The 26148-nt window shown below is 49.1% G+C and overlaps 1 protein-coding gene across 24 annotated transcripts in view; it reads right to left on the bottom strand.

Annotated features, from left to right (window-relative positions):
- Positions 1-5536: 5536 nt before the first annotated feature.
- The window catches only part of Dysf (dysferlin), a 210458-nt gene continuing 189846 nt past the window's right edge, over positions 5537-26148 (bottom strand). For all 24 annotated transcript variants that reach the window (XM_063229580.1, XM_023564790.2, XM_003469012.5 and 21 more), the window contains 10 exons: positions 25831-25973; positions 23741-23880; positions 22245-22333; positions 21905-22000; positions 21354-21495; positions 17201-17300; positions 12325-12503; positions 10890-10999; positions 9487-9634; positions 5537-5838 (listed from right to left, as the gene is read on the bottom strand). In XM_063229580.1, coding sequence (XP_063085650.1) covers positions 5800-5838; positions 9487-9634; positions 10890-10999; positions 12325-12503; positions 17201-17300; positions 21354-21495; positions 21905-22000; positions 22245-22333; positions 23741-23880; positions 25831-25973 — 1186 coding nt within the window. In that variant the 3' untranslated portion in view covers positions 5537-5799. The remainder of the gene's footprint in view (positions 5839-9486; positions 9635-10889; positions 11000-12324; positions 12504-17200; positions 17301-21353; positions 21496-21904; positions 22001-22244; positions 22334-23740; positions 23881-25830; positions 25974-26148) is intronic.

The following is a 26148-nucleotide window of genomic DNA, read 5'->3' as shown; positions in this document are numbered from 1 at the left end:
ATTCTGAGTAAGTGGGAAAAATAAAATGGTGCCTGCTCTGGCCACCGACAGAATGAGGAGCAAGCTGAGAAAATCTGCCAGCCATTATAAAAGGCTCTGAGTCTCTTTCCCGTCCTGCTGCCACCACCTTTTTTTCCCTGTGTTTCTCTGTCACTCACCATGAATCTGCTTCTCTTTTTATCTATCAGCTCTCTTTTATACAGACAATGAACACTTAAAACCAAAACAGAGGCAGAAAGAGAGGGGATCTGAACCCATCCTGGGCCAAACCACAGGGAATAGGAGCTGTAGCCCTTTTCCCCAGAGGAGAGAACAAAAGCGAGTGGGAAGGGAGGGCGGGGAAGCTGCCTCTGCTCATTTCCCTCCCTCTCAGCCACAGAAGAATCCAGCCTGGCAGGTGAACCCTTGCCCTCACCCAGTCCTCCTTCCCAGGCAGGAAATGTCTCCTGGGCTGTCACCAGGTCCCAGGCAGGGGATGCCCACCTGGCTCCTCTGGAAATCCCATAATCCTACATTTATGAAACACATGGGGAGAGGATTGAGACATAGTTGAGGTCCCTGGGGTTGGAGGCAAAATGGAAAGGGGGTGTGGGCAGGGTAGCCAGAGCTGAGCTTATAGCTCTTTCTGGCTCTAAATGCCTCCTGTCCCCTAGTCCTGGACTGTCCACATAAACCCAGAAAAAGACTAGAAAACTTAACATGTACATATGTGTGTGCATGTGCTCACATGTGTATTTGTGTTTTTTGTGTGTACATTTGTGTATGTGTCATATGTGAATGGGAATGTGTGTGTGTGTGTGTGTAGAATGTCTTTCTCAAAAACATCAGCAGAGAAAACAAAAAAACAGGGAACTAAGCACTCTAGATACCAAAGGCTTATCATGGTTTACTGAACTGTTTTTTAACAGAGGAGATTTATTCTCCACCCAACTGCCAGAATTGGTCTCAAGTGCTGCGAACTGAGTTTCAGAACATAAAATCCTATTTGAAACAGTTCTGAGAGGCTGGCTATTTAAAGAGAACTTGCAATGAAACACTTAGTAAAGCCCCTTCGGTGGAGGAAGCAGACATCTCATTAAGGACTGAGATGCGATTTCAGCCCTGCAGGCAGAGGCCGGCTGGTAAAGTCTCAGTGTGGCGCTAACAGCCCTGTAACAGGAGAGGCAGCAGAGGCAGCAGTGAACGGGCCGGAGAACAGGGCAGACTGAGGGAATGTAGGCCTGGGGAGAGAGGGAAAGGCCAGAGGCAGCAGGAGAGGAACACAGAGACAGAGACAGAGACAGTCTGGGGCCTGCACCAGTGTGCTGGCCTCCATCCCGAGGCCATCAGAAGCCAGCTGGGATCAGAGTTTACTACACGCAGGTGAGGGATAGGGAAATGAAGGGGAGGAAGGCTGCAGTCGTGGTTCTGGCTCAGGAAGACTGGCCTGAGGAACTGGCCCTCAGTGTGGGGACTAGGACAGCCGCATGAGACTGAAGCAGCAGCACGGGCTATCTGGCTGTGCTCCAGGCATGGGGCAGACGGGGAGGCAGGACTGCAGACTGCTTCCCCCGTGGGCAACCCCAATGCCTGGGAAGATGGGGGCAGAAAGAGAATAGGAAACTCTATGGGTGGAGGATGCAGACTGACTGACTGAGCGAGGCCTCTGAGTTGTGCCTGTGAGTGACCCTGGAGGTGAGGATGGGCTGCATTAGGAAAGGCATCTGCAGCTCAAGGACAACACTGGGTTAGGTTGGATTCAGAGGAAGCAACTGAAGCTGAAGGTCAGTCACATGTGTGAGGCTAAAGCAAACATGGAGAGCCCAAAGCAAGCCATGTAAACAAGCTGTCTCGGCTCCAAAAAGCTAAGGTGCCCAGGCCAGCCAGAAAAATAAGTTGCTAGGCAGGGAGGGTGAAGCTGACATTCTCCTCCTGAGTGTGTAAATAAATGTGGGAGGGTGGTTGAGCAGTTCCTTTTCTCCCATCAGGAGAGAGGGCTCCACCTGACCTCAGCTTCCATCTTTTTTATTTTCCAGTCTTCTCACCGTCCATCCCTCCCTCCCACCCCACATTTGAGAGCTTCACTGGTGCACAGCAGGGATTGGGGGACCATTCTGCCTCGGGGTCAAATGAAGGCACACAAGCAGTGAGACCCTGGACCCATAGCGAAGGACACAGAGAAGGCCAGGCTGCAGCAAGAGGAGGAAAACTCAGCACCTGGGCAGCCATGGAAACTGAGGACAAACTTTACTAAGCAGCAGCAAATGTCCTGCTGAGAGTCATGAAGGGCTGACTCTTCCTTTAAAAGGTGTCCCTAACTACTATTGTAAGACACTAATTTTTATTAGAACAAATCACTTCACTGCCATCTGTGGGGAAATTATTATAATAAATAAGGAATCATGGGCTTATCTGTGGTTCCTCTTCATAGCAGCCTTAGTGAAGGCAGCAAAAGCAAATTTCAGGCAGTGGAGTGAAGTCACTAACAAAGATGCTTCAAGTTGTGGGTGACACATGATACAGCCAACGGGGCTTAAACAGTAAGGAAGTCATGATTCTGCATCACAAGATGTCAGTTGTGGAGACGGGGCAATTGCCAGCTTGCTTCTTCTCCGTAGCCTCACCAAGAACTAGATCCTTCCCATCTGCCCTGCTGTCCTCTGTGTTGGCGCTCTCCTCTGGCTTGTCCCCTCCTGATCACAAGATAGCAGACACAACTCCATTCCATTTGATTTTCCCACAAGATTAGGAGGGAAAATATGAGGATGTCACTCTGTGTGTCCTCACTGACATAGCTGAGTGGCGTGCCTCTTCTTAGGGCAATCCCGGGTGGAGGCGAAGGCTTTGCTGTGACTGGTTTGATCACAGCAGGTGGAGGACTGAGAGATGAGATGTGGACACAACTAGTACAGACAAAGCTCTCTGGAACTCTGCAGTGGAAGAAGGGGGATGCGGAGCCAGGAAGATGTTTGATCTGTGCCCTAAATGTATTGGAATGTCCTTGTTTGAAATTGCTTTGATTAATGGCACCACCAACTGACCACTCCTACAGCCAGCTGGGAGTCATTTGGAACTTGGCTGTGTCCCCCAACCCACCACCCCTGTGCTCCTCCTTAACCGGTCAGTCCTCAGGTCCTACCAAGTCCAGCTATTCGGTATTTCTAGAACCCTATTCTGTATGTCAAGGGGTCTCTATGTGAATCACCCTTAGACTGTAACAGTGAGCCAGATGTCTGGATCTCTGGACCAACCACACAGTATCCTGAGCCATTGTTCACCACCTGTGACCACAGACCAGTGAGACCTGGTAGAGATCTCTGGGTGTGCCCTCTATGAGAGGTAACGGCCGTAAGGCTTCCACACCCCAGGCCTCCATCAGGCTCCTGTGCTGGGAGAGAAGGACTAAGCTAGTGAGATCACTGTAAAACCCATTCTGATCAAAGTTCAGCTTTGAGTCCTTCTACACTTGTTTGTGACCTCCAGAGTGAGGTTCAAACTCTTCAGTTATACACCAAAGCCCTGCCAGCTCTTCCCTTTCCTCCCTGGAGCAGCTTCCATCTATGACCATACCCTGCACCAGCCACACTTTTGGTGGCCCCACCACTCAGCTTTATCTCTGCCACCAGGAGCTCTTCTTAGCCACAGAGACAACCCAACACTGTGCTCATGTGATATCCTTTCTTGAAACAATCTCCAATTGCCTACACACACACACACACACACACACACACACACACCCTTCTCACAAGAAGGCAATTTTGCCACCTGCTGGGATCTGGGGAAGGCCAAGAGTGACACATAATCCTTGGTATATCCTCCAAAGGCACTCTAGGCCTGCCACATGGAGTGCCCTAACACTGCACATGTTTTCGGGACAGGTGTCTCCTTGCCAACCACTTCCTCATCCCCTCTGAACTTTTCTTATTGGTCTATACAACTCAAGGGAGTGGCTTCAAGTTCAGCTTGAGGAATCGAGCCAGCTTTAAACTGAAGCCAACCCTGAGGAGGGGAGAACAGAGAGAATACAAGCTCCGGAGGATCTAGTTATAAAACTGGATCAGTCCTCGCCTGAAGACTGAAGACATTTCCACAAAATTATTTAAATTCTCTTTGCTGGCTTAAGTAGGGTTTTCTGTTACCTGCAACCCAGAGCAGAAAGGAAAAAAATGAAAAAATAATAAAATATACACAGTGGCCCTGAAAACCTTTTAACCCAGATGCTAGTTGAATGCTATGCACTGATTTCCTCTTGCCTTCCTGTGCTTGGAAGAAAAGGTGGGCCTTCTTTCCAAAGCTAACACCTCTCCTTTTCCAGAAACTGATTCCATTCATGATCACGCATTCTCTCGTGTCTGTAAATCTTTCCCTATCCAGTGGCTTCCTGCTCCTTTAGTCTTTCTTCCCTCCCTGAAAACCTGCCTCAGCTCCTCCCGAAGTTGTAGCTTGGTTCGTGCCTTCTCTCCTTCAGCCTTTTCTGAAGGCTGTGTCCCTCTCATGCTATGCACAGACCAGTCGAATGCTCGTCACCAGACAGGTCTTCCCCAGAGCTTTAGACCCTGGTCCTACCCTGTGTTCTGTGTGGAGGCGGGGGCCCTGGCTCCAGGGTTCAGGTGTCAAGGGCTTGAAACTGGCCACTCAGTTCCTGAAGTTCTGCCACAGTAATAATCGTTCCTTTAGGAAGTGTAGCTCACACACACACTCACACACACACACACACACACACACACAGAGGTTCTGGGCAGCAACTCTGTCCCAACCACCTTAGTCCTACCAAATCAGGTGGGACCTCAGCCTGAGCTGAAGAGTGAAGTGAAGAGCCAAGGAGGGTGCAGGGAGGATTCCTTGGGAGTCTGGGGTTCAGGCCAGGAGAACAGGTACATAATAGGAAACAGAAGATGCCTCCCAGGAGACAGGAAGAGAGGCAGCCAGGGTTCTACCCCTCAGGCGAGACAGGCAGAGGCCTCCCTTCTGGAAACTTGGGAAGTGATGTTTTCCAGCTCTTTGTGTTTTCTCTAAGGCTGCTCCTGCTGCTCTTATAGAGTAAGCCTGCAAAAAAGGCAAACCAGTGGCTAAGACCAAGCTTTAGACCACAAGGAAAAGGTGTCTGAAGGCAGAGGATGGGAATCCCAAAACCATCAGGGACAAAGTCAAAATGAAAAGTCCAGCTGCCTTCCATGCCTCGGCTTTCTGATGCTTCACTTTTACAAAGTGGACTTTTTTTCTCCAGTACGATCAAGGAAACTAGAAGGTGCAGAGAACTGCCCACCTGAACAAAGGGCAGCCTCGAAAGGGGGAAATCTGAAAAAGGACACAAGGCAAAATATATTGAGCATCAGAAAGGCCAGACACCAATTCTTGAAGCCCACCCCAACTCAGTCAGTCCTGTAAAAAAAAATTTTTAAAAACACAAGTCCAATGGCCCCTCCACCCCCCACTGCATCCTGGCTGCCTCTGCCTCCAAAAGGTTGTTTAGAAATGGTCCACACCCAACCAGCACCCTGATGCCCCCAGACACAACTCCCAACTTAGGAGACCATGAAGACACATGCTGACATCATTTGGTGGTTCAACCTGTTTTATACTGAAATACATACGAGCTGATTCAAAAGGAGGTTGGGGGGAAGAGATGGTGGAAGTGGGGTGATCCCAGGCCACGATGCTAGCAACTCTTGCAGCAGGTGCCAGTCCATCTGTCTGCTCACCCAGCAGGACAGTCTGGCCCCGGAGGGCTGGAGGAGCTCTGCTAGGCTCGGGGGAGGAGGCAAGCCAGTCCTGGGCTAGGAGGGCAGCCCGCGCCCCCTTCTCCAGTGCAGCAGGTCCTCAGCTGAAGGGCTTCACCAGCTTCATGGCAGCATAATTCTGGAAGAGGGGGGAGGCAGGGATACAAGGTGACGCCTTTAGGGCAGGAAGAGCCAGAGTGGTTGGCCCGTATGGCAGGGAAGCAGCAGGCAGGGCCCTATACTTGTCCTTACCACCTACCATCCCAAATTAGGATCAACACTCCACCCTGCCTGGTGCTCCCACCCGTCAAGCAGACCCATCTCCTCCTAGGACCACTCACATCCTCCTGTGTGGTGCCACCGTTGCCTGTATTACCCTGCCTTCTTCTGTAACCCAAAGGCCCATGCCCATGTTCCAGTCAACTGCCAGGAAAACACTGACCTCCCGGGATCTGGACAGGGGAGTCCTGCCCTGGGCTTTTGCAGGTGCTAAAGGCAGAGCCATGAATCTCCCCTGCATATATCCTGACATGGTCACCCATGGTTACCCATCCAGAAAAAAAGAATTGGGCTGGGGGATGCCCTGCAATACAGGCCAGCACCAAAGATGGGTCACCCTTGATTAAGTCCTGCCTGCTGCAGAACTTATAGGAACCTCCCCTCCCCACTGCTCCCTCCAGAAACCATGAAAACGTACACAATACAACACAGGGCTCCTAATTGGGACAGTATGTTCCTCAGCGCCGGCCCGGGAAAGCCAACCCTGGAAACAAAGCCGGCCTTCCTTCTCCGCCAAATCACCTCCTGCCTCCCCACGCTGGCCCTGCTCCCAGCTGGCTCTGAGTGAGGGAGCCCAGAGGAATCAGACAGGCTGCCCCTCTCACCCCCTCCCAGGGGAATTTCCAAGAGAGTAGGGGACCGGGCCAACTGGTGGCAGGCAGCCCCACCTCGAGCACCCTCCCCACTGGGCCTGGCTTGGGAAACTAGAATATATCCCCTACCCTGAAAGCCAGATGAGGAGCATCAGTCTGCCCCCTTAGGTGTGGGTCTGACCATGTGACTAAGAGACTGGGTGGGGGAAAACCAGGATTCCCCAGCTGATGGCATCGAGCTAAAGGCTTGCAGCTTAGTCCTTAGCTCCTCTTGAAGCCCTAACAGCTTCACTAGGATCTGCCCCCACATGCCCACTCTGAGAGACAAGACAAGGTCAGCATTTAAAGAGGACAGGTTCCAGAACTCAAAGCAGGGCAATGCTGCTGGTGGGAACCCAGAATTCAGCCAAAGGCTCTGCTCAGGACCCCCTAGAGTGCTGCTCAGCTCCTGTCCTCTGGGGCTCAGGCTGCTCCCAGGGCATAAGGAATGACTGTAGGCTGGAAGGGACTAGAAATCTTCCGTTTTCCCAGTCAGGTAGTAAAGTCTCCTTCCTCAGGTTCCTGAGGCCTAGGTCTGCCATTCCAAGGCCCCCACAGGACAAGACCAGCTGGCTAGGGGTTGGAGACAGACTTAGGAAGGACAGACAGTGGTGGTGCCACTTGGGACTTGCCCCTGCCTTCCCCTGGGCTCCTTAGGAAGAGGCTTGGCTTGAAGTACAGCTCCAAAAAGTAAGTTCAGGAGCTGCTATGGTCACAGAAGACTGGCGCTGACTCTGCCCGGCTCCCCTACGTGCAGGTAAGGAGGGCCTTGCTGAGGTCATACCAAGAATCACAGGTAAGGACAGCGCTCCTGAGTTCAAGGGCAGAGCTCCCTCTTACATGAAATCTTTCCTCCAACCTTACATGCTGAGAGCAGATTCTCCTTCAGCTGACCAGGGGCTGGCCCAGGACTCTACATTCTAGAAAGCTGGTAAGGTCTTATCCCCGGATTACTTGCAGGTATGAAGCTCTGCACCTGTCACCCTTTCCTAGCCCCCCTCATGGAATGTTTCATTGTACACAGCGGCTGTCCTGACTCTCTGGTATGTCTCCTAGGAGACCCAGAGCTCCCAATGGAATGAGCCTCGCCGTCTCCCCCTCATTCTCCTGACAAACTATCACCTGGACAGGTAACTTTCATAATAAAATCTCCACTGCTATTGGAAGGGCAGCCATGTATACCCAGATGACAGGAGTGAGCTGGGACAGGCCACAGAGGGAAGCCACATGCATTTCCCTGACTCAGAAGCCTGGGCCAGCCTGCAAGCAAATGCCAGGGCCTCCCCAGATCCAGGTCATTTCTGGTGGCAACTCTTGCCTTAGGCTATTGCACTTGCACAGATCCTTCTGTGGATCAAATTTATAATCTTGTGTTTGTAATTTTATCTTCTTTGGCTTTAAAAAGTCCCTGGAACTGTACAAATTTCAGGTCTCCACAACCTGGATCCCCCCTTGGACCACAGTCAAGTTTTGCTAATTGACCGTAACTCTCCTTGCTGAGCCCTGCAAATATTGCAACAAAGTGCCCCAGATGAACACAGCCAGCTTAGGGGGCCTGGCCTGTAGCCAGATCCACTGGCCATCTAGTTATAGACCAGTCTTTGTTGCTGTAGCCTAGAGCAGAGGTGCTATAGCCTAGAGCAAGGCTGTTTTCATTGAAGACTCTAAAAGATTGACCATCATTGGCCTAGAGGATAGATGGACGTGGACATCTAAACTAGGCAGTGTCCCCTACTGCACCTCACAGTTTAGGAACTGTATGAGGTGCTCTGTGGCTTTAACTCTTCCTGCTTCTATGAGGTGCACACTGCTGCCAAGGCATGGCCAACTCTCAGTGGGAGAGAAATCACTCTGTCCACTCCTGGAGGGTTGACCAAGCACAGAGCTCACCTGGAAGTAATTCCCTATCCCTTGCCTGCTGTGAGGATAATGCTTTGGGACACATGATGATTACCAGAGTGAACCCTGGGCCACTGTGCATCCAGAACCAGTCCTTTTCCTTCTCTGGGTGTTCGTACTTTTGCCATGAAAATCGGGGTATCAGGGGACAGATTATACTACTGACTCTACTTTTATATAGGCTTAAAGTGTTTATATTAAAAAGCTATCTTTGAAGTTTAAAGAATATGAAAAATAAGGTGTGAATACTGTCTTATCACTGGAGTGGCTATGGGGCTGGAGGATTTACAGGAGTTCCTGGTAAGCTGCAAAACTCAGGGCAGACCCTACAACTCCTGTCCCCAGCAGAGCAGCAGGGAGCTACAGACACAGCAGCTGTCACTGAGTAGCCCTGGTGAGCTCTTTGCTGGCTTCTTACCACATGAAAGGGACCCCTGCTGTGTACCGACCAAAAGAAGGGCTCCTGGGCCAGCCCTTTGCTTTGTGTCCACACCACTGTGGGGGTAGGACACCTTTTACCCAAGTCCTCCATGGACACTGGGATCCTCTCCTGGTCCCAGCTCTTCTCTACCACCTCGTCTGCTCTGGCATCTACCTCTTCCCTTCCCTTCCAGATTCAGCTGCACGTATTCCTTCAGGAAAGTTCCCTGCCACTGCAACCCAAGAGTGTCATCTTTTGCCAACCCCTTGACTACACATTTTAAGGCCTTTCTGAGGACAGGACCTCGCTGTGTCTTCCCCATCAGTTTCTCCCATCAAACTAAAGGCTCCCAAATGATTAGGCTTTATCTGTTTACCGGACTGGGGACTCCCAGGGTGAGAGCCACGTCTCTTCAGCAGATCAGGACTCCCCAGGGCAGAGGTTACTACTCCCCACATGATCATGGGAGCTCTTTGAGCACAAAGATGCACTCCTTTATTAGACCAAGAGTTTCCCAAAGTCAGCATCTGTGCCTTCCCTCATCGAGTCTGCTCACCGGGAAGGCGTAAACGAAGATGCCCAAGAACAGCAGGAGGATGAAGAGGATGATGAAGAGGATGATGGCACACCGGAAACGCCTCCACAAGATGAACTTCATCGTCTTATAGGGGGAGGTAAACCACAGGAAAGAGGTGTCGGGGCGCCTAGAAGCAACATCCCAAGGGTCAGCAAGGCTCGCTCCGCAAAGCTGCTTTCTCCAAACCATGCTCTCCACTTGCAACAACGTGCCACAAGACTTTGATCTCCAAGTGTGCCCCCAAAACCCACCCAGCCTCTGGGTCCGCAGCCCCTGCCTTTGAACTCAGCCCTCCTAGTCTGCATCCCCTTCCCATCCTCAACCCATGATGCAGTGACACCCCCACCTGTGCTCTCCTGTTCAAATGCTGCTGAGCCCCAGTTTCCAGCCATGCACACCAGGATGTCTCCCCCTATGACCCCACACCTCCTGACCCAGGGCTTCACCACAGATCACAGACTTCAGGCCTGGCCAGAGCGTCGGGCCTGCACATTAGGAGAGCTATGGCCACGTTGGGTCACTGAGCCTAAGAAAAGGCAGATGCACATGGCTGGGCCATACTCAGGGAGAAGGCCAGGAAGAGAACTTAAAAGGTTGGTTTTCTCATTCCCAAACAAGAACCTCAAAACCACCCATTCCCTTGGGTAGCCCTTCAACTCAAAACACATGCCAGATTCTCTGTCTGGATTATTGTAGTGTTAATATCTTATATGCCCTGGCTCTTCTCTCTCCATCACATCCAACATCTTGCGGTCAGGGTAGCTTTCAGTGTGCCATCAGCCCCTTGGCACTCAGGATGGTACCATGATAAAGTGAGATATCAGGCTATGCATGCCATAGGGTATCAGTGGGACCACAAAACACACCCCTGAGCACTGAGCATCTTTCAGTGACTACAGGAGCAACTTTCAAGGTGTCTATGTGGCTGTGGTTTGGCCTGTCTCCTGAAGAGGACTGTGGTATAAGGAAGACAGGGACCAAGTCTCACCATTCCCCAAACAGGAAAAATTAAGGCTGAAAAGCTACTTGAAAGCCACACTGACGCCACAGAAGAGCCAGGGAAGGCAGCTTAGTGAGGGGAAAGACCTTGACCAGACTCCAGAGACAATCAGAATAGGTAATGGCCTTATTTAAGTTCACTAGCATGGTTTCCTCATCTGTAAAAATGTCAGTAACAACTACCCATGCTTGGCACGCTACCAACCTGGTAGTGTTTGCTTCTGAATTTGCTGCTCAGCTGCCCCTGAAATGATGCCTGTCTCTTTCCCCGCTAAGCCACATGGGCCTGTAACCTCTGTATGTCTAAGCAGTCGGTGTCTCCTGGACTATGGTCTACACTCCTTCTATTCCCTGGGCATCAGCAGTTGGGGCTGGGCACTAACCTTGGCTCCTCCAGTTTAGGGTTCATATTGGGCTCGTCCCGACCCTGGCCAGCAGGCCGTTCTTCGTGCTCACTCTCTGTTACTATTTCCAAGGTCATTTCCAGCTTACCCTGTGGAGACAGACAGGGCCAGGTCAGGGGGTCCACCCACTCCCTGGAGAGGAGCTAATCCAGGACAAATAAAGAGCCTCTTTATTTTTGTTTTTCAAACATGTATAGCTGTTATAATCACAAAAGCAGTACCTATTCCTTGTAGAACATTTCGAAATTACAGATATGTATGGAGAAAGGATACCATCCCTCATATTTCCAGTGTGTAGAGATAAGCCCTGTTAGTATTTTTCTGAATCACAGCTACAAGTGTATAAAATATCACACTGTATATATAGTTCTATAGCTTGATTTTTTTTTACTTAGGAATATGTTTCACTACATAATTATATATTCTTTAAAATTTGGTTTTTAATGACTGCAAAGCATTCCATGGCTGGTTGACCATAATTTATTTAGTAAACTACTTATTTTGGTTCATTTAAGTTGTTTCCAGCTCTTTGATATTATAAATAATGCTGCAACAAACATCCCAAAACCTAAAGTTTTAATTTTATCGGGTTATTTCTTTAAAAGACAGTTTAGAAGTGGGATGACAGAGTCCAAGGGCATAAATATTGTTGATCTCTTGCTGCATGTTACCAAATTGCCTCCCCACACTCCAAAACCACTAACACTCCCAGCAGGAATAAATGAGAAGCTCTATCTCTGCATCCTCAGCAGCAGTGAACATTCTACTTTTTAAAAATCTCATTTAATCGGCCAAAAACCCCACATTCTACAGAAATAAGCCTCTTTTTTCATGTTTAATGAACGCTTTGCTTCTCCTGTGAACTGTCTATGTAACCCCTTTGCTCATTTTTGCTTTGGGGTGTTAGCATTTCTCATTAATCACTGCAATTCTTTGTATAACAAAGATATTTTATTTCAAGAGCCACTTTAGTGTTGGCTGACTGCCTGCTGCTTCTAAGCAAACTGTCAGAGATTAACTTCCTCCTGGTCTGGGTACAGAGTGGGAAGGATGGTTCTCCTGGGTCCTCCAGCCACTAATCCCACCACAAGGACAGTAGAGTGCGGATGTTCCCTGGGAGGGTCTTGCTCAAATGCGAGGCACACGAGCCCCACCAACTATGAGGAAGCCCAGGGCCCAGATCGCTACTAAGGCCAGTAAGTGGAATAGAAGCAGGTCATCTTTCAATGTAAACAGGTTCCTCCGAGATGTGAGCCTGAAAGGAGAGGGGGCTGGGAATCCACCAAAGGGAAAAGAGGGAAGACTTCAAAAATAGAGAGCAGAAGGGGGATGAAGGCCAAGCATGTGTGTGCCTGCTAAGTCTCCCGAGAAATAGCCGCCTGCACCATTCACAGGCGCAGGTGGAAGCACTCACCGCCAGAATCTTCTTCTCGTCCTCTTCTGCTACACAGGGCCACCAGCCCTTCACCGTCTTCTGCTCAAAAAGGGACACGAACCATTCTGGGTGGAAAGTATCATCCAGCTGGTCCAACGAACACTTCTCGGCCGTCTTAGCTGGCTTGGGCATGCGGTTGAGATCCAGCTGCAGGGAGCCTGTGACAGAGAGGTTCTTTGACTGAGGGGCTTCTCAATCTCTGCCAGCCTAAGACTAGCTAGGCTTCTTTTTTTTTTACAAGAAAAGGTCACTTTCACCCCCCTTGGGTTCTATTCCCGATGAAGCCACATGTCAAATCCAATACTCTTGTCTATATACTCTTGTCTTTACATCAATTTTAAACAACTTTTTATTGTAGAAATATATATATATATATATATATATATATATATAAAATTTGTCACCTCAATTATTTTTAATATGCAATTCAGTGGCAATGATTACACTCACAGTGTTGTACAACCATCATTTCCAAAAGTTTCATCCTCTATCGGAAACACCCATTAAACAATAACTCCCACTCCCCACCCCAAAACCCTTAATATCCTCTAGACTACTTTCTCTCTGTGTGAATTTGCCCCTTCTAGATATTTCACATAGGTGGAATCATACAATATTTGTTCTTACGTATGTGACTTACTTCACTTAGCATAATGTTTTCAAGGTTCATCCACACTGTAGTACAGATCTGTAATATTCTTTCAGTGATTGAATAATACTCTATCACATTTACTGTGATGGCTTGTCCTTCCCACCAAACTTTCATGAAGACGTAAGTGTGGCTTTTCAGAAGTGGCTGTATCTAGAGTATGTAATGTTGGGATTAAGTGCATAGTGTTGGGATTATGTGTTTAATGCTGGATTAAAGGTGTGTGACTATTAAATTACTGATTGGTTTGGCATAGTTCTGGGAGTGGATAATGGGAAGACCCACCCTGACTGTGGGTGGTACGACCCAGAAGGCAGGCATTCTGAAAGGGATAAATAAAAGGGAGAAGAAGGCTGCTGCTGCGGGGGTGGCTGCTGCTCTTTGCTACTCTCTGCTTGCTGGCTTCTGCCCACCATGATCTGTTTCTCCACTGCGATGCTCCTCTATCATGCCCCTCCACATTGGAGCCAGCCAACTATGAACTGAAACTTCTACAAACTGTGCACTACAGTAAATTTTGCCTCCTCCAACTTCAAATCTCGTATTTTGTCTTAGTAAAGAGAAAAGCAACTACGACACGTATGTAGCAAATTCCATTTATCTATTCATCTGCTGATGGATATTTGGTTTGTTTTCACCTTTGGCTACTGTGAATAATGCTGAAGTGAACATTGGCAAACAAGGGTCTGAATTCCTGTTTTCAATTCCTTGGGGTATAAACCTAACAATAGCATTTCTGGGTCATACGGTGATTCTGTGTTCAGCTTTTTGAGGAAATACCAAAGTGTTCTCCTCTGCAGCATCATTTTACCCTCACATCAGCTACCTATAAGGGTTCCAGTTTCTCCACATCCTCATCAACATTTGTTATTTCCTGCTTTATTATTGACAATTACTATTGTCCTCTGGGTAGGTATGACATGGTATCTCATATGATGTGGTATCTCATCATGGCTCATTTATCAGTTTTTTTCACCTACCCACCTAGTTTTTCAAACAGTCATCTTTATACTATTTCACCTACTCGCCCATTTTATCCATTATCTCTTTGTATGGCTTTAGCTATTGAGTTGTCATATCCAATGACTTTCTTTGACCTATAAAAACAGCACTCTCCTGTGGTTTCACCTAATTCAATTACAGTAATAGGATGGAGTTAATTTAACTGAAGCATAGGTTATCCAAGGGAGTGAGTGGAAGAGAGACATGAAAATTTTTTAAAATACTGAATTTCTTGGAAAGACCATTAAATTTCTTATAATTAGACAATGGTCAGTGACTGTAGCTAAGTATCAGATACACTTTTTTCTAGTTTCCTTTCTTTCTACTCATCTACTTATCCATCTGCCCTTCTATCCATCCACCTGCCCCAATCTCTCTATGCCTCTATGTAGTTAACCACTCACAATTGTATCTATTATTAAAATAGTCCGTTTCATCTTTCCGTTTACTCAGGTCTATATTTATTTACCTGACCATACACACACTTCCCTCCACTCACTATAGATAAATGTTAATTTCCCATTTGAAATACGAAAACTAAGTAAATGTTAGAGTATACACACACACAGTAACCCTAGCATGATCTACATAAAAGACCATAAGGAGAAATAGGTTTATCACTAGATGGCAAGATATTACAGATGCTTACTATCTTTAAAATAAAAGGCAATGAATGTTCAAAAGACATAAAACATATAATTTAAAAATACAGTACAAGGTAAAGAACTCTCATAGAGTTAAAAGTTAATTTTTGTTAATGCTTTATTGGGTTTTATTTTAAAAAACAAAGAATGAGATTGTTCACCCTGAACAGTTTTCTCATTCAGTGAACATGCAATTCGCTTTGCTTTGCTGTTTAAAATCAATTTTTCTCATTCCATAAGGATAGATTGTTAGATTTGTTGTTTGTTTGTTCATTTTGAGACAGGGTCGCTCTATGTAGTTCAGGCTGACCTTGAACTCACTAAGTGCCCTAGGTTGGCTCGCAGTAACCCTGCTGCTTCAGCCTCCCAACTACTGGGATCGCAGGTATATACCACTACGTCTGGCTTAGATTGTTAGACTGATACAAAAAACAAAAACAAAAAAACCTTTTTAAAACCTGTGCAAAGGTTGCATATTTTTCCATTTTAAATAAATGTTAATTTATTTAAAAAAAAATAAGAGAAATTCCCTTCACTCTATCCTTAAAATACAAGTCAGTCATGCACCCATAACCTTAACCTCAGCACTCCAGAAAGCTGAGGCAGGAGAACTGCAACCTGCTCTGGGCAACTTAGCAACTTTAGTTAGACCCTGTCTCAAAAGTAAAAGAAGGACTAATGATGTTGTTCAGTAAAAAAAGGCCCTGGCAGCTGGGAATTTAGCTCAGCGGCATAAGCGCCTGCCTGGCAAGTGCAAGGTCATGAGTTCAATCCCCAGGACCTAAAAAAAAAGACTTGGAGACATAGAGGTAGGTAGATAATAGATAGATAGATAGATCAATAGATCAATAATAAAAGAACATCTATAGATGAAGTAAAATTTCATCAATAATATGAATAATAGTTATATTTTTAAATTTCTATCTTGCAAGTAAAAAATGCAAGTAAGAAATAAAAACAAGAGATCATGGTGGCATTTTTAAAAAATGTAGCAATGGTAGGAAAATTTAGAGGCAATGGCACGCTTGTACAAACAGGGCATAGGAAGAAATACAAAAAAGTAAAACCCTTTCCTAAGGGCAGCTGAACAACGTGTTACCAAAAAATACACTAAAATATACAAAACCTCCTTCCTACAAATTGAGGAAAGCAAAGTGTCCACAGATGCACACCCAGAGGGGTCACTCTGGCAAATCTGCAGATGGCCCACCGGCAGACACAAAGACAGTAAGAGCAGATTGTGGGCACCGGGAATGGGGAGAACAGGGAGGGACCACTCATGGGTACAGAGGCTTCTTCTGGGAGCGATGACAATGTTCTGGAACTAGGTGTTGGTAGTGTCTGCACAATTCTGTGAATATCCTAGAAACCACTGATTTTCACATTGAAAATGTTTAAAATGTGAATATCATGTTATGTGAGTTTTACCTCAATTGTAAAGAAATGTGAAGCCATGACAAAGGCAGGCTGGGGAGTCAGGAGCCCCCACTTCTAGTTCTTTTCTGCCACCCGGGAGCAGGGTAACCTTGGGGAGACCACAGATGCTTCCTGGGTGGCCTCTGGCTGTGGAAATGGGAGCTGCTCTTTGCTGAGCCCTTGGCCCTGCAGGAAGCATTCTGTGGGGCATTTTGGAGCAGGAGAGGGCTGATCCTCCTGTCCCCAGTCCCTGCCACTTGTGATCCAACCATCTGCACATGGAGGACCAGAAGGGGCACCATGACTTTGTTGTACAGTAGTCAGGTCTAAAACTGATAGCATATTAGAATTTCATATTTTACATTTTCTGTATATAATAGCTATTGAACAATATTAACAAGCAATGCTTCTTCCCCACTCCATCTCACCACCCAGAGATAACCAACCTCCAGCAATATTTGGTATACACTATTGTATTACTCATTATCACAGATATAAACAAACATACATTATATGCATCTATGTGTACATAAATGTGCAGCTTACATGTATATTCATATATGCAAGTATGTGAATGGGCTCATATTATATATACTGTTTTATAGTCTGAGCTTTGGAAAATATAGTATTTTAAGAACAACCCTTCTAGTCACTAGTTATTTATGTGTTGACATCTGATGTTCCAACCTACCGATGGACCTCTTTTTGCTTAGCTAATTCCCTTTTCATTGGGTCAGTCACTTAGCCACAGGATGGACAATGACTTAAGCCCTTCGATTTCAGGGCTCAGTCATTCCAGACTGGGGTGAGGTGATAGTATCCTGGGAATCATGAGGCTAGACAGTCACAACAGCCCGCACACACTTAAACTGGCTTCAGCCTGTGGCCCTGTCGCCTCACATTCAACGCAGCCCAGTGGTCGATGCTGTGTCTGCTGAGGGCCCACCCTGATGTCACTCTGATCTTCCTGTAACTGCTCTACGTCACCATGTCATTCAGCATGGGGACGGAGTGACCCTGAGCTCTCTGAAAGCAGAAAGCAGGCCCCCACTGCCTGCTGGGAACCCTGAGGATCCACACCCACAGCAGGGGTTCTTGGCCACCTTCAAAGTACAGCTCCGAGCTGACCAGAAACAAGTCTCACCCAGAAAGTCGTCGAAGGAGAACTTGTCATTGTCCCAGATCTGGAATATCACTCGTGCTGGGATTTTGCTCTCAGTCTTGTCCAGCCTCCAGAAGGCATCCTGACCCAGACAGGGGCAGAGGAGGAAAAGAGAATCAAGGTCACAGAGGCAGAGGTCACTCCAGTCTGGAAAGCTGACAGGAGGAGACAGCACAGCGGGATGTCCCTGAGGATCTTGACAGAGCCTGGGGACAGACTGAGAGGGCAGCACTCAGGGTCCACTGGGGCACCAGGCAGGCTCACTTCATACACGGCCTCCCCTTTAAGCTCCCAGTCTGTAAATCATGGTTACCACTCCCGTTTTACAGATCAGGAAACAGGCTTGGAGGACTTGGAGGACTTTCCCCAGGGTTTAACAGCTAATAATATATTAACGTTGTGTTTCCTATGCACCAGTCTGCTATCACTACCCTTCCAGCTACCTACAAGCCAGATACATCTTTCAGCTTCAGAATCCAAAGATCTCCCAGCAGGAACTTGTCCAAGATCACCCAGCAGGAAATGGTAGGCTGGGATTCAAGCGCAGTTGGGTTCCAGGATTCTGCTCTCAACCCAGAGGGCTGGCTCGGCAGCAGCCCCAGGAAGCCCAGAGGTTATCCACCCCCTACACTGACCCACCTGCTCTGTATATGTGATCATGAGGTCATGTGGGCTGACTGAGAAGCTGAGGGTCCTCACTTACTCTGTTACTGTAAGGAAACATGACATACTGCCATAAGGAGTTGGCACTGGGACCAAGACCCCAGATCCTTCATTACCACACCCTTTTCACCCCCAAGAGCTTGCCATGTGCAGGATGGTCCTGCACTTATGCTGGATGGACAGTGTAGGTCTTTTTCTTGCTCTCGCTCCTCCAGCAATGAGGGCATTCTAAGAGGTTCTGTCAGAGGCCCATGAAGCAACTGAAGGGCATGGGCCTGGGTTGGCCCCTGGATCATGCTCGATCCAAACTCAAGCCAAAGAATAATAACTGGACATTCCCAGTCACCATGGCCTGTCCTCTGTTCTCTCACTGTGACTGTCCCAAGCAGGTAGCAAGGAGAGGAAAATGTCTTGAAGCAGGTCAGACCATAGCCTTGTACCTAAGTCTGTAGGGACAGGCTCCACGGGGAACCCTGCTGACAACAGAGCTGTGCGGCCACCCAGCCTCAGGGTCCAGTCACACAGCTCCCACAGAACAATCTAAACCAAAGACTATGGCCACTTGCCAGTGAGACATGGTCACCATGCATGGTGTCCCACCCATAGCCCAGACAGCTCCTGGGTAGGTGGACATACACAGGTTCCCAGCTGGCCCCTGGCCCTAGCTCTGTCTGGGGCCTCCCCCACTCCTGGCCCCCAGCCTGGCTGTCCAGCCTCCTGCAGGTGCCTCCTCCTCTGACAAGCTTTTATGGCCAGCTCCGCAGGCCCGCCTGCAGGGCCGAAAGCAGGCTTGCTCCTCTGGCCAGCCTGGTTTATTGGCTGGGTAATGAGCCAGAGGTTCAAACGGCCCCTGGTGGGAGCAGCTGGGCAGGGGCTCCAGCCTGGGGAACGAGCCCCCCAGGTCCCAGGCGCTCATTATGCTCCTGGCCTGGGCCCTTTTACTAGCTGTTTATTTGCAGGGTGGGTGCCTGACATACAGGCAGGCCCCAGTGGGTGTGCTGGGCTCCAGGTGGGGAGCCGGCCAGGGCAACCAGCGGAGGTTCAAAGCAGCTGGATGAAAGGAGACCTTGTATTTTACGACAGTCTCGTCTGGTTAATGGAGTCCCTGGAGGGCCTGCCTGCCAGAGGCCCTGAACCCCAAGGCAGAGGCCTGGCTCTGCAGCAGCCCGGAGAGCCCAGAGGGTGAGCAGCCCCTGCACTAACCTGCCTCACACTCAGACTTGTCCTTAGCGCAGACCAGCTAATTGATACCCCGCTGTGGGCACGGCTCCACCTGCTTCCCAGGATTCCTTCTCCCCAAGAGGCGCCTGCAGGCCCTCCTGCCTCCTGGCTCATTACAGACCCACCTGGGCTGTTTCTGTCCCCTCCCCTCATCCTCTGACCTTCCCAGCAGCTGCCACCAGCCATCCTCTGCCCAGAACCAGGGTCAGGAGCGACCTGTTTTCTGTTCTTCCCCAACTCTACCTCTCCTCACTCTTTAACTCCTCTCCCTCGTCTCCACTTCCATTCCTGTGGGTTTCTCCTTCCTTCAAGTCCAGGCCACTAGGCCATCAGGCCAACCAGGCTCCTCTGAAACCAGAATGTGGACCAACCCAACACGGCCCTTTCTTAGCAGGGTCAGAACTCCACCAACGCTCGAACAGAGCCATCCCAAGTCCTTAATCAGCAGCTCCAGCTGTGGCCTCAGAACCGCCAGGTGACTCTTCTCTGTGGTATCAATCAGCACTCTCTCACCTGCCCTCTCTCTTCTCCCTCTATTTCTTGCTCATCCAGCATGACAGCTATTTCTAGCCTTTTCCATTTGTCTCAGATCTCTGCCACAGGGCCAGATTCTCCCTCTGCTCTGACTTCACAGAAAAAGCAAGAACCTCCCCTCTGGCCACTCTTGGCTCCATCCCCACCTGTCAAAGTGAGTTGTCCAATCCTCCATTTGAGCTGGTCCCAGCTTCCCCACCCTCTACCCAGCCCCTCCTAGGGCCCTGTGAGCCAGTAGGTGGTATGCAGGATACCTCAGCCCTGTCTCCTCCCCTGTCTACTCCAGGCCCCATCCGCCCTCCTTGACAGCCAAAAGAGGCCAGCAGGACTTGCTTGATGCTCTGGTCTCTGGCAGAAGCAGATCTGCTTTGTTATGGAAACCGGCTTGTGACAGACAAACACACTGAGCAAAGGCAAACAAGATTAAACCTACAAATGGTCTACACTTTACTTGACTTCACAGAACCCTATTGCTAAATTCCACCTTCTGGCAGACACAACGCAGCAGTCCCTGGGTGAAAGAATACACTTAACCTTGCTTAATCCATAATTTCTTTTACTTGATGGTTTCAGAATGTTCAGTGGAACATTTTGGTTTCCCTAAAGTGCAGACGATCCTATGTGTTGGGCTGGGAAGGATCCAGCAGAGAGGATGCAATGAAGAACATTAAGAAGAACAAGGCAGTCCAAGTACATGATGTATTTCCCTGCTTGAAGCCTCGCCACTGAAGCGTCAAGGCCTGAAGCCTTGAGCTACCTCTGGATGGAAATCAGACCAGCAGGACCTAAACAGAGCCATTTGCCCCTCAAACAGCAAGGCACCTCCAGGTAGCAACCAATACTAGATGAGGTGAGGGTAGTTCAAAGATCTGACTGCCCTCTGCCTCCTGCCAGCTTGGCCTGGAGATCCTCCATGCCAACAGCACTCTCTTCCTTCTACTATGGTACTGTTCCCTGGTGCAGCCAGGAGGAGGAGGCAGCTGCCTGACAACTGTGTCTGTTTGAGGGATAAAGAGGCCCAGCTGAGACCTACACTGGGAGATACTGAGATACAGAGACTGAGGTCATCAGATCTACCTTTTCCCCACTGGCTGATGCTGGGCTTGTCCCCCAAGTGCTTTGAGCAAGAGATGAGGGCTGAAGAAAGGCAGGAAAGTCCAGGGAGCAGTCCTTCCTAATGACTGTTCAGCCTGGACAGGACCACAAGCACCAAACAGCTGCGGGAGACAAGGTAGCTAGAGGGGTTTAACCACACCACCCTGAGTCCTATGGACAACCCCAAAGCATGCCAAGCCAGTGCTCTTGGGAAGCTCCTCCAACAGGGTCTAACCCTCTGCCCCTTTGATGGCCAAGCTGAGTTTCCTGATTCTTCCCACTTGCATCCCAGGACCCTTCCTGCTGCTGGGATTGTTTGGGTTAGGAAGGAAGACAATGATTGTAGAATTTAGACATAGTTATCTATGATAGATTGGGCATGTATGGTTGTCGAGTGGTCATGGATGGTGGCAATGCTAGTGACAACAATGATGGTAAAAGAGGGAGAAATGAGTTGCAGGAGGGTAATGACAGCTTTGGAATAATGAGAGCAGGCCTGGCAGTATCCACAATGATGGGGCAATGTTGGGAGTAACAGCGGCAGTGAGGGAACAGGGGTGATGAGATCTTGCAGGCAGTGTAAACCCTGAGACCAGGAGCACTGGCCAGGAGGGACACCCACCTTCTTGGCAATGGAGCACACCTGCTCGGCTGGCAAGTAGTCGAAGGGGAAAACAAACCTCCAGTTGAAGTTGCCCTCACCACCGAGGGAGCGGTAATGCACATCAGTCTTCTGCTTGTGTTCTTCAAAGCCGACCATCCAACTAGACACAGAGATGGATGTCCTGTCTCATTAAGTGTCTACTTCATGTATATCTCCCGCGAGGAATCACAACGGTAAGCAATGGCAGAGAACTTGGTAAACAATACTGCAAATAGAATTCCTAGGGAAATTTCATGATGTAGGAAATGCGCCATAAATTAGAAAATGTTTAACTTCTCAGCCACTCTCTGAAGATGTCCTCACATCTCACAGTTTTAGCCCAAACGTGAGTGCTGCAAAAGAAATCTGGAGGGTGGGCCATGCCCAAAAGTGGATACTACCCCATGAAACCCTCCTTTGAAGTTTACTCCCTTCCCTTCCCCACTGCAGAGCTTTGTCTGCTGGGTCCCTCCCCAGGGAGCAGGGACATTCCCGTGAGCTGGCACAGGTGGAAGGCTGATGGCTCCTACCCTTTCACATAAATGTCACTCATCTTCTCCCCTGTGAGGCTGAGGTCGTCTAGGATCACATCTTTGGTGTTCCAGATAATACATCTCAGGAAAAACCTGGGCAGGGGATTAAATCAAAATAGATTTTCCACCAGGGCATGGGATGTCCTCTGCTGAGCAGCTGCCTCATCCAAGACCTGAAGCCCACCTGGCTGGAGACTCAGCCATGTGCAAATGGTATCTGTATTCTGAAGCCCAAGTGTCCTAAACCCCGGCCAAAAGGCCACTTCCCGACCCCATGCAAAGCTGGCTTCTACCCTCCCACTTCCAGCTCAGCTCAGAGCCTGTAGCTGTCAGTCACCTTTTGGCTTTTCGGGGGGTGATGTTGAATGGAGGTCCAGGTCGTCCTAGGGACTTCGGAAACAGGTCAATCCACATCTGCAGCTTTCCCTGTGGAGGACACGTAAGCCCATTCTCCAACCACCCTTTCATCCAACACCTGTCCTGGTGTCACTTAGGCACCAGGACAGTGAAAGCACAGGCCTGCTAGGAAGAAGCTCACCACCCTGTAGAGCAGGGATGCTAAACAAAGGACTAGAGGATCCTCTGCTAAACAAAGGACTACAAAGAGGATCCTCTGCCTCCTGGCCCAGCAGGCTTCTGTGAGCTGAGTCTCTGTAGCCCGGGAGGGGAGAGGGGGGGAAATGTACTTGCATCGTAGAGGGTCTCCGGGACTGCCCAACCCTTGCTCCCTCCCTCTGCAAGCCAGGTGTGAGTTTTGTTCTCATCTGTTACAGTTTAGATCTAGATTGTTTCCCCAAAGCCTCACATGCTCAGAGGTGGGGCTTTTGGAGGGTGGATAGGTCACGCGGGAACCACAGTCATGAGTGGATTCAATCCACTGGTGAGTTCAGCAGCTATGAGTGCTGTTGGGAGGCAGGGCCTTGCTGTGTGCGTGCTAAGGAAGGGTACGTCTCCCTCTCTGGATCCCCCCTTTGGGCTCTGCTTCCAGTGGGAGCAGCTTTCCTCCACCAGCCCTTCCCACTGTGCTATTTCTGCCTTGGAACCAGCCAACTACAGACTGAAATAAACCTCACCTCCTTTAAGTTGTGGGTGTCAAATACTGTGTCTCAACACTAGCAAGTGACTAAAAGGTCATCTTAAGGAGCAGGAATTGAAAGAACTGGTTTAGTCACTTCCAACATTTAACACCTATGCTACTGTAGGAAGGCTGGCAGCCAAGCTGCCTAGGGAAAGGGCTTGTGTCTTGCAAAGGTATCTTCAGGGCTCACTTGGCCTTTCTTTTTGAGTGTGTTCCTTTCTCTTCTCCTTTTCCATAGCCCATTTCTGAGCCTGCTTCCTCCAGGAAGCCTTCCCTGCCCAGTCTCAAGCCCACCATCTGTGTTCACCCTCCTGTGGCACAGGAGGGCACCCCAGCCCTACCGCTGTTGACTGATCTCTGTGGGTTTCTATGCCATTTTGTGTTATGGTGCTGGCCACTCTGTCTGAACACTGCACAGAGCTGGCACCTGAGACTGAGCCACTGAAGGGTGGTGGAAGGTGAGGGCACATCTCAGGCCAGATTGAAACAGTACGCTATTGTCAGACAGAATTCAGAGGCCGGCTAAGCATGGCTGGAAGAGGCACTTGGTCTTATTTCTCCCACAGTGAGGTAAGAGGGGACACCAGGCCTTAAGATCCCTCATGCGTCAACAGTAATGGCCACTCAGACGGCAAAGAAATGGATCAAGGAGGGACTGGCCACAGCCAAGGTCCCCAGTGGGTTGTCTGGATGCCCCTGCTGTCCTTGTGGCAGGGTTCTCCAGGGTGCAAGGACTCTAAGGGTCAAAGCTGTACCTGCTCAATGTCTGGTTGCAGAGGGCTGTAAAGGGGCCGTGACTCCACGTGCTCAGGCACCAGCCCCTGCTGCTGAAGAACATGCAGAGCCAGACGTTCCTCCACTGGGCCCAGGTGTGGGTTTGGAATCTTGCCAGCCTCTGGCTCAGAGAAGGGACAAAAAGTTTTCAAGTGCCTGAACGACAGCAGGGCTTCCCTGTGCACAGATGGGGCAGGACAACTTGACAGCCACAGGACTCCCCACCCCACAGCCTCACTCCATCCCAGATACACTTATTCTAGTCCTTATGGCTCACTTCCCATGGAGATACCAGGCTCCTGGCTTAAAATCCATGATCCCCAAGCCTGTTCTGCAAAGTTCTACTTCCTCTTCTCCACCAACACAGATGCTCCTTGTCCACCAGAGCCTGTGCCTTTCAGTAAGCTTTCTCTGAATACTTCCTACTCCAACCCTCAGCAACCTGTACCCTTAGATCTGCCACTGTAGGCTGCTACACTATGCTCTGGTTCATATAAACCATCCTATCAGTAGCACCAGATAAAGTAACAGTAGGCACTTCTAGAGTGTGAACCACGTGCTAAGCGCTGTTCTGCATAGATTTTAGCAGAATCTTTATCAGGACCTAAAGTTAAGTTGCTGGTTATGAGCTTTATTTCACAGACATGAAACCTGAAGCATGGAGAAGACCCACACCTTGGCAGCAGCCCATCTGCAATCCCAAGCCCAATTAGGAAAGGTGTGTGACCAGTCCTGACCATTCCCTTCCTCCCCCAGCGCTTTCCACATGCGGCTCTTGCCTTCCAGAGGATGGCTGGAGGCTTGGTGGGAGAAGACATGGGGAAGTCCTGACACTGTGTAGCCTGGCCTACCAGCCCACACCATGAACTTGGAGATCCTGTGTTAGAGGTTTAGAGAGCAGGAGGCAGACACATACATGTGCACACACAGGAAACACACTTACAGGTATATGCATTCAGGTATACCCAGGTACACCAACATAGATTCTCATGTATACACACACACACACACACACACACACACACACACAATTACATGCCTGTTCACCAATCAAACATGCCCTTCCCATAGTAACAGTGCCGCAGAGGAAAGGCACAACTCTATAGGAATCTAACTGTGCTCCAAGATGGTTGATGACCTTGGAACCATTAAGCACCTTTAGCCTCAATAACTTCATGTTTAAAACCAGACAGATGTTGCATCTCACCACTTTATGGCCACGAACCCTGGTCCCTGTGCTAAAGTTGTTCACAGAGCAACAGTTGCCACTGGAGGAAATGAGACGGCCCTAAAACAGATGTATGCTACATAGGAAAAAGAGAAAGGTGTGTGTGGGGGGGTGCCATTGGCCGAGCCTAGCTCAGCCATCGTCTGGGAGAGTTAGAAAAGCAGGACTAGGAGGAGGAGGGGGACTTGGTTATGGAGCATCAAAGCCACCATTCCTTTTATAACCTCAGCACCAGTCTGACAGCAAACATCCCCGAAATAAGCAAAAGGTAAGGGGCTGGCTGGGCCCATGAACACTGCCAGGGAGCCCCAGCTGCTCTGGGTGGGCAATACAGGCCTGTGGGCATCTCAGACACATGGAGAGCATGTGGGAGGATTCTCAGCCACCAACATTAGGCAGAAGCTGTGGCAGTGCTGGAGTGCCTGCCCTTTGGATGTCTAGGTATTTAGAGACTTGAAAGGCTAGTGCAATTCAAATGGAAAAACTGTTAGGTAGAGGATCCACCTCAAATTCTGGCCAAAGTCTGATTACCAAACCCAGAAGGAAACTGATCCTACGGCTGACCTGGTTTCAGACTCACCCCCAATCTTGCCTTCAGATGGGCTCCAACATGGTCTTGGATAGAGTTCTGACCCTGGCCTCACCTTGACCTCCTGACCTCTAATTTCTACAGTGGAATCACAGGCAAGTACTGGTCCCCAAAGTATGAAGGGAAAGTTTATATGGGGCAACTCTCACCCTGCTGATGTGGGTTAGATCCATTTATCCCCTTATGATAGAAGGGTCCTGATCAGACAGAGTGGAAAGGGAGAGTTCATTGTAGTTTGGGAGCAAGTGGCTCACCTATCTCCTCAATCGTGTATTCTTTATCCTGAAACGTCACACGGTCTATCCGGTACACAGGCGCCTTGACCCTGTGCTGCTGGCAGAAGAGGTGGAGGAGCTGGGAGGGGCGGAGCTGGTCCCTCCACTGGTTCGGTCCAGAGCTGAGGCCCAAGTACAAGACAAAGATGAAGCACTCCAAGGTCAATGCCAAAGGCAGAGGCTTGCAAAGATCTGTGTACCCTCAGGCAGCATCACCCACCTCATCTGATCACTCATCATCCCTACATTACAGATGAAGAAACTGTAAAGGATTTAACTACCCGTGGAATTGGAACT

This window comes from Cavia porcellus, unplaced genomic scaffold (genome assembly GCF_034190915.1).
Source record: "Cavia porcellus strain 051 isolate PalLab524CR breed Dunkin Hartley unplaced genomic scaffold, mCavPor4.1 scaffold_18, whole genome shotgun sequence".
In the NCBI taxonomy this organism is placed as follows: Eukaryota; Metazoa; Chordata; class Mammalia; order Rodentia; family Caviidae; genus Cavia; species Cavia porcellus.
Note: the sequence above shows the minus strand (reverse complement) of the source record. Positions and strands in the feature narration are given on the sequence as shown.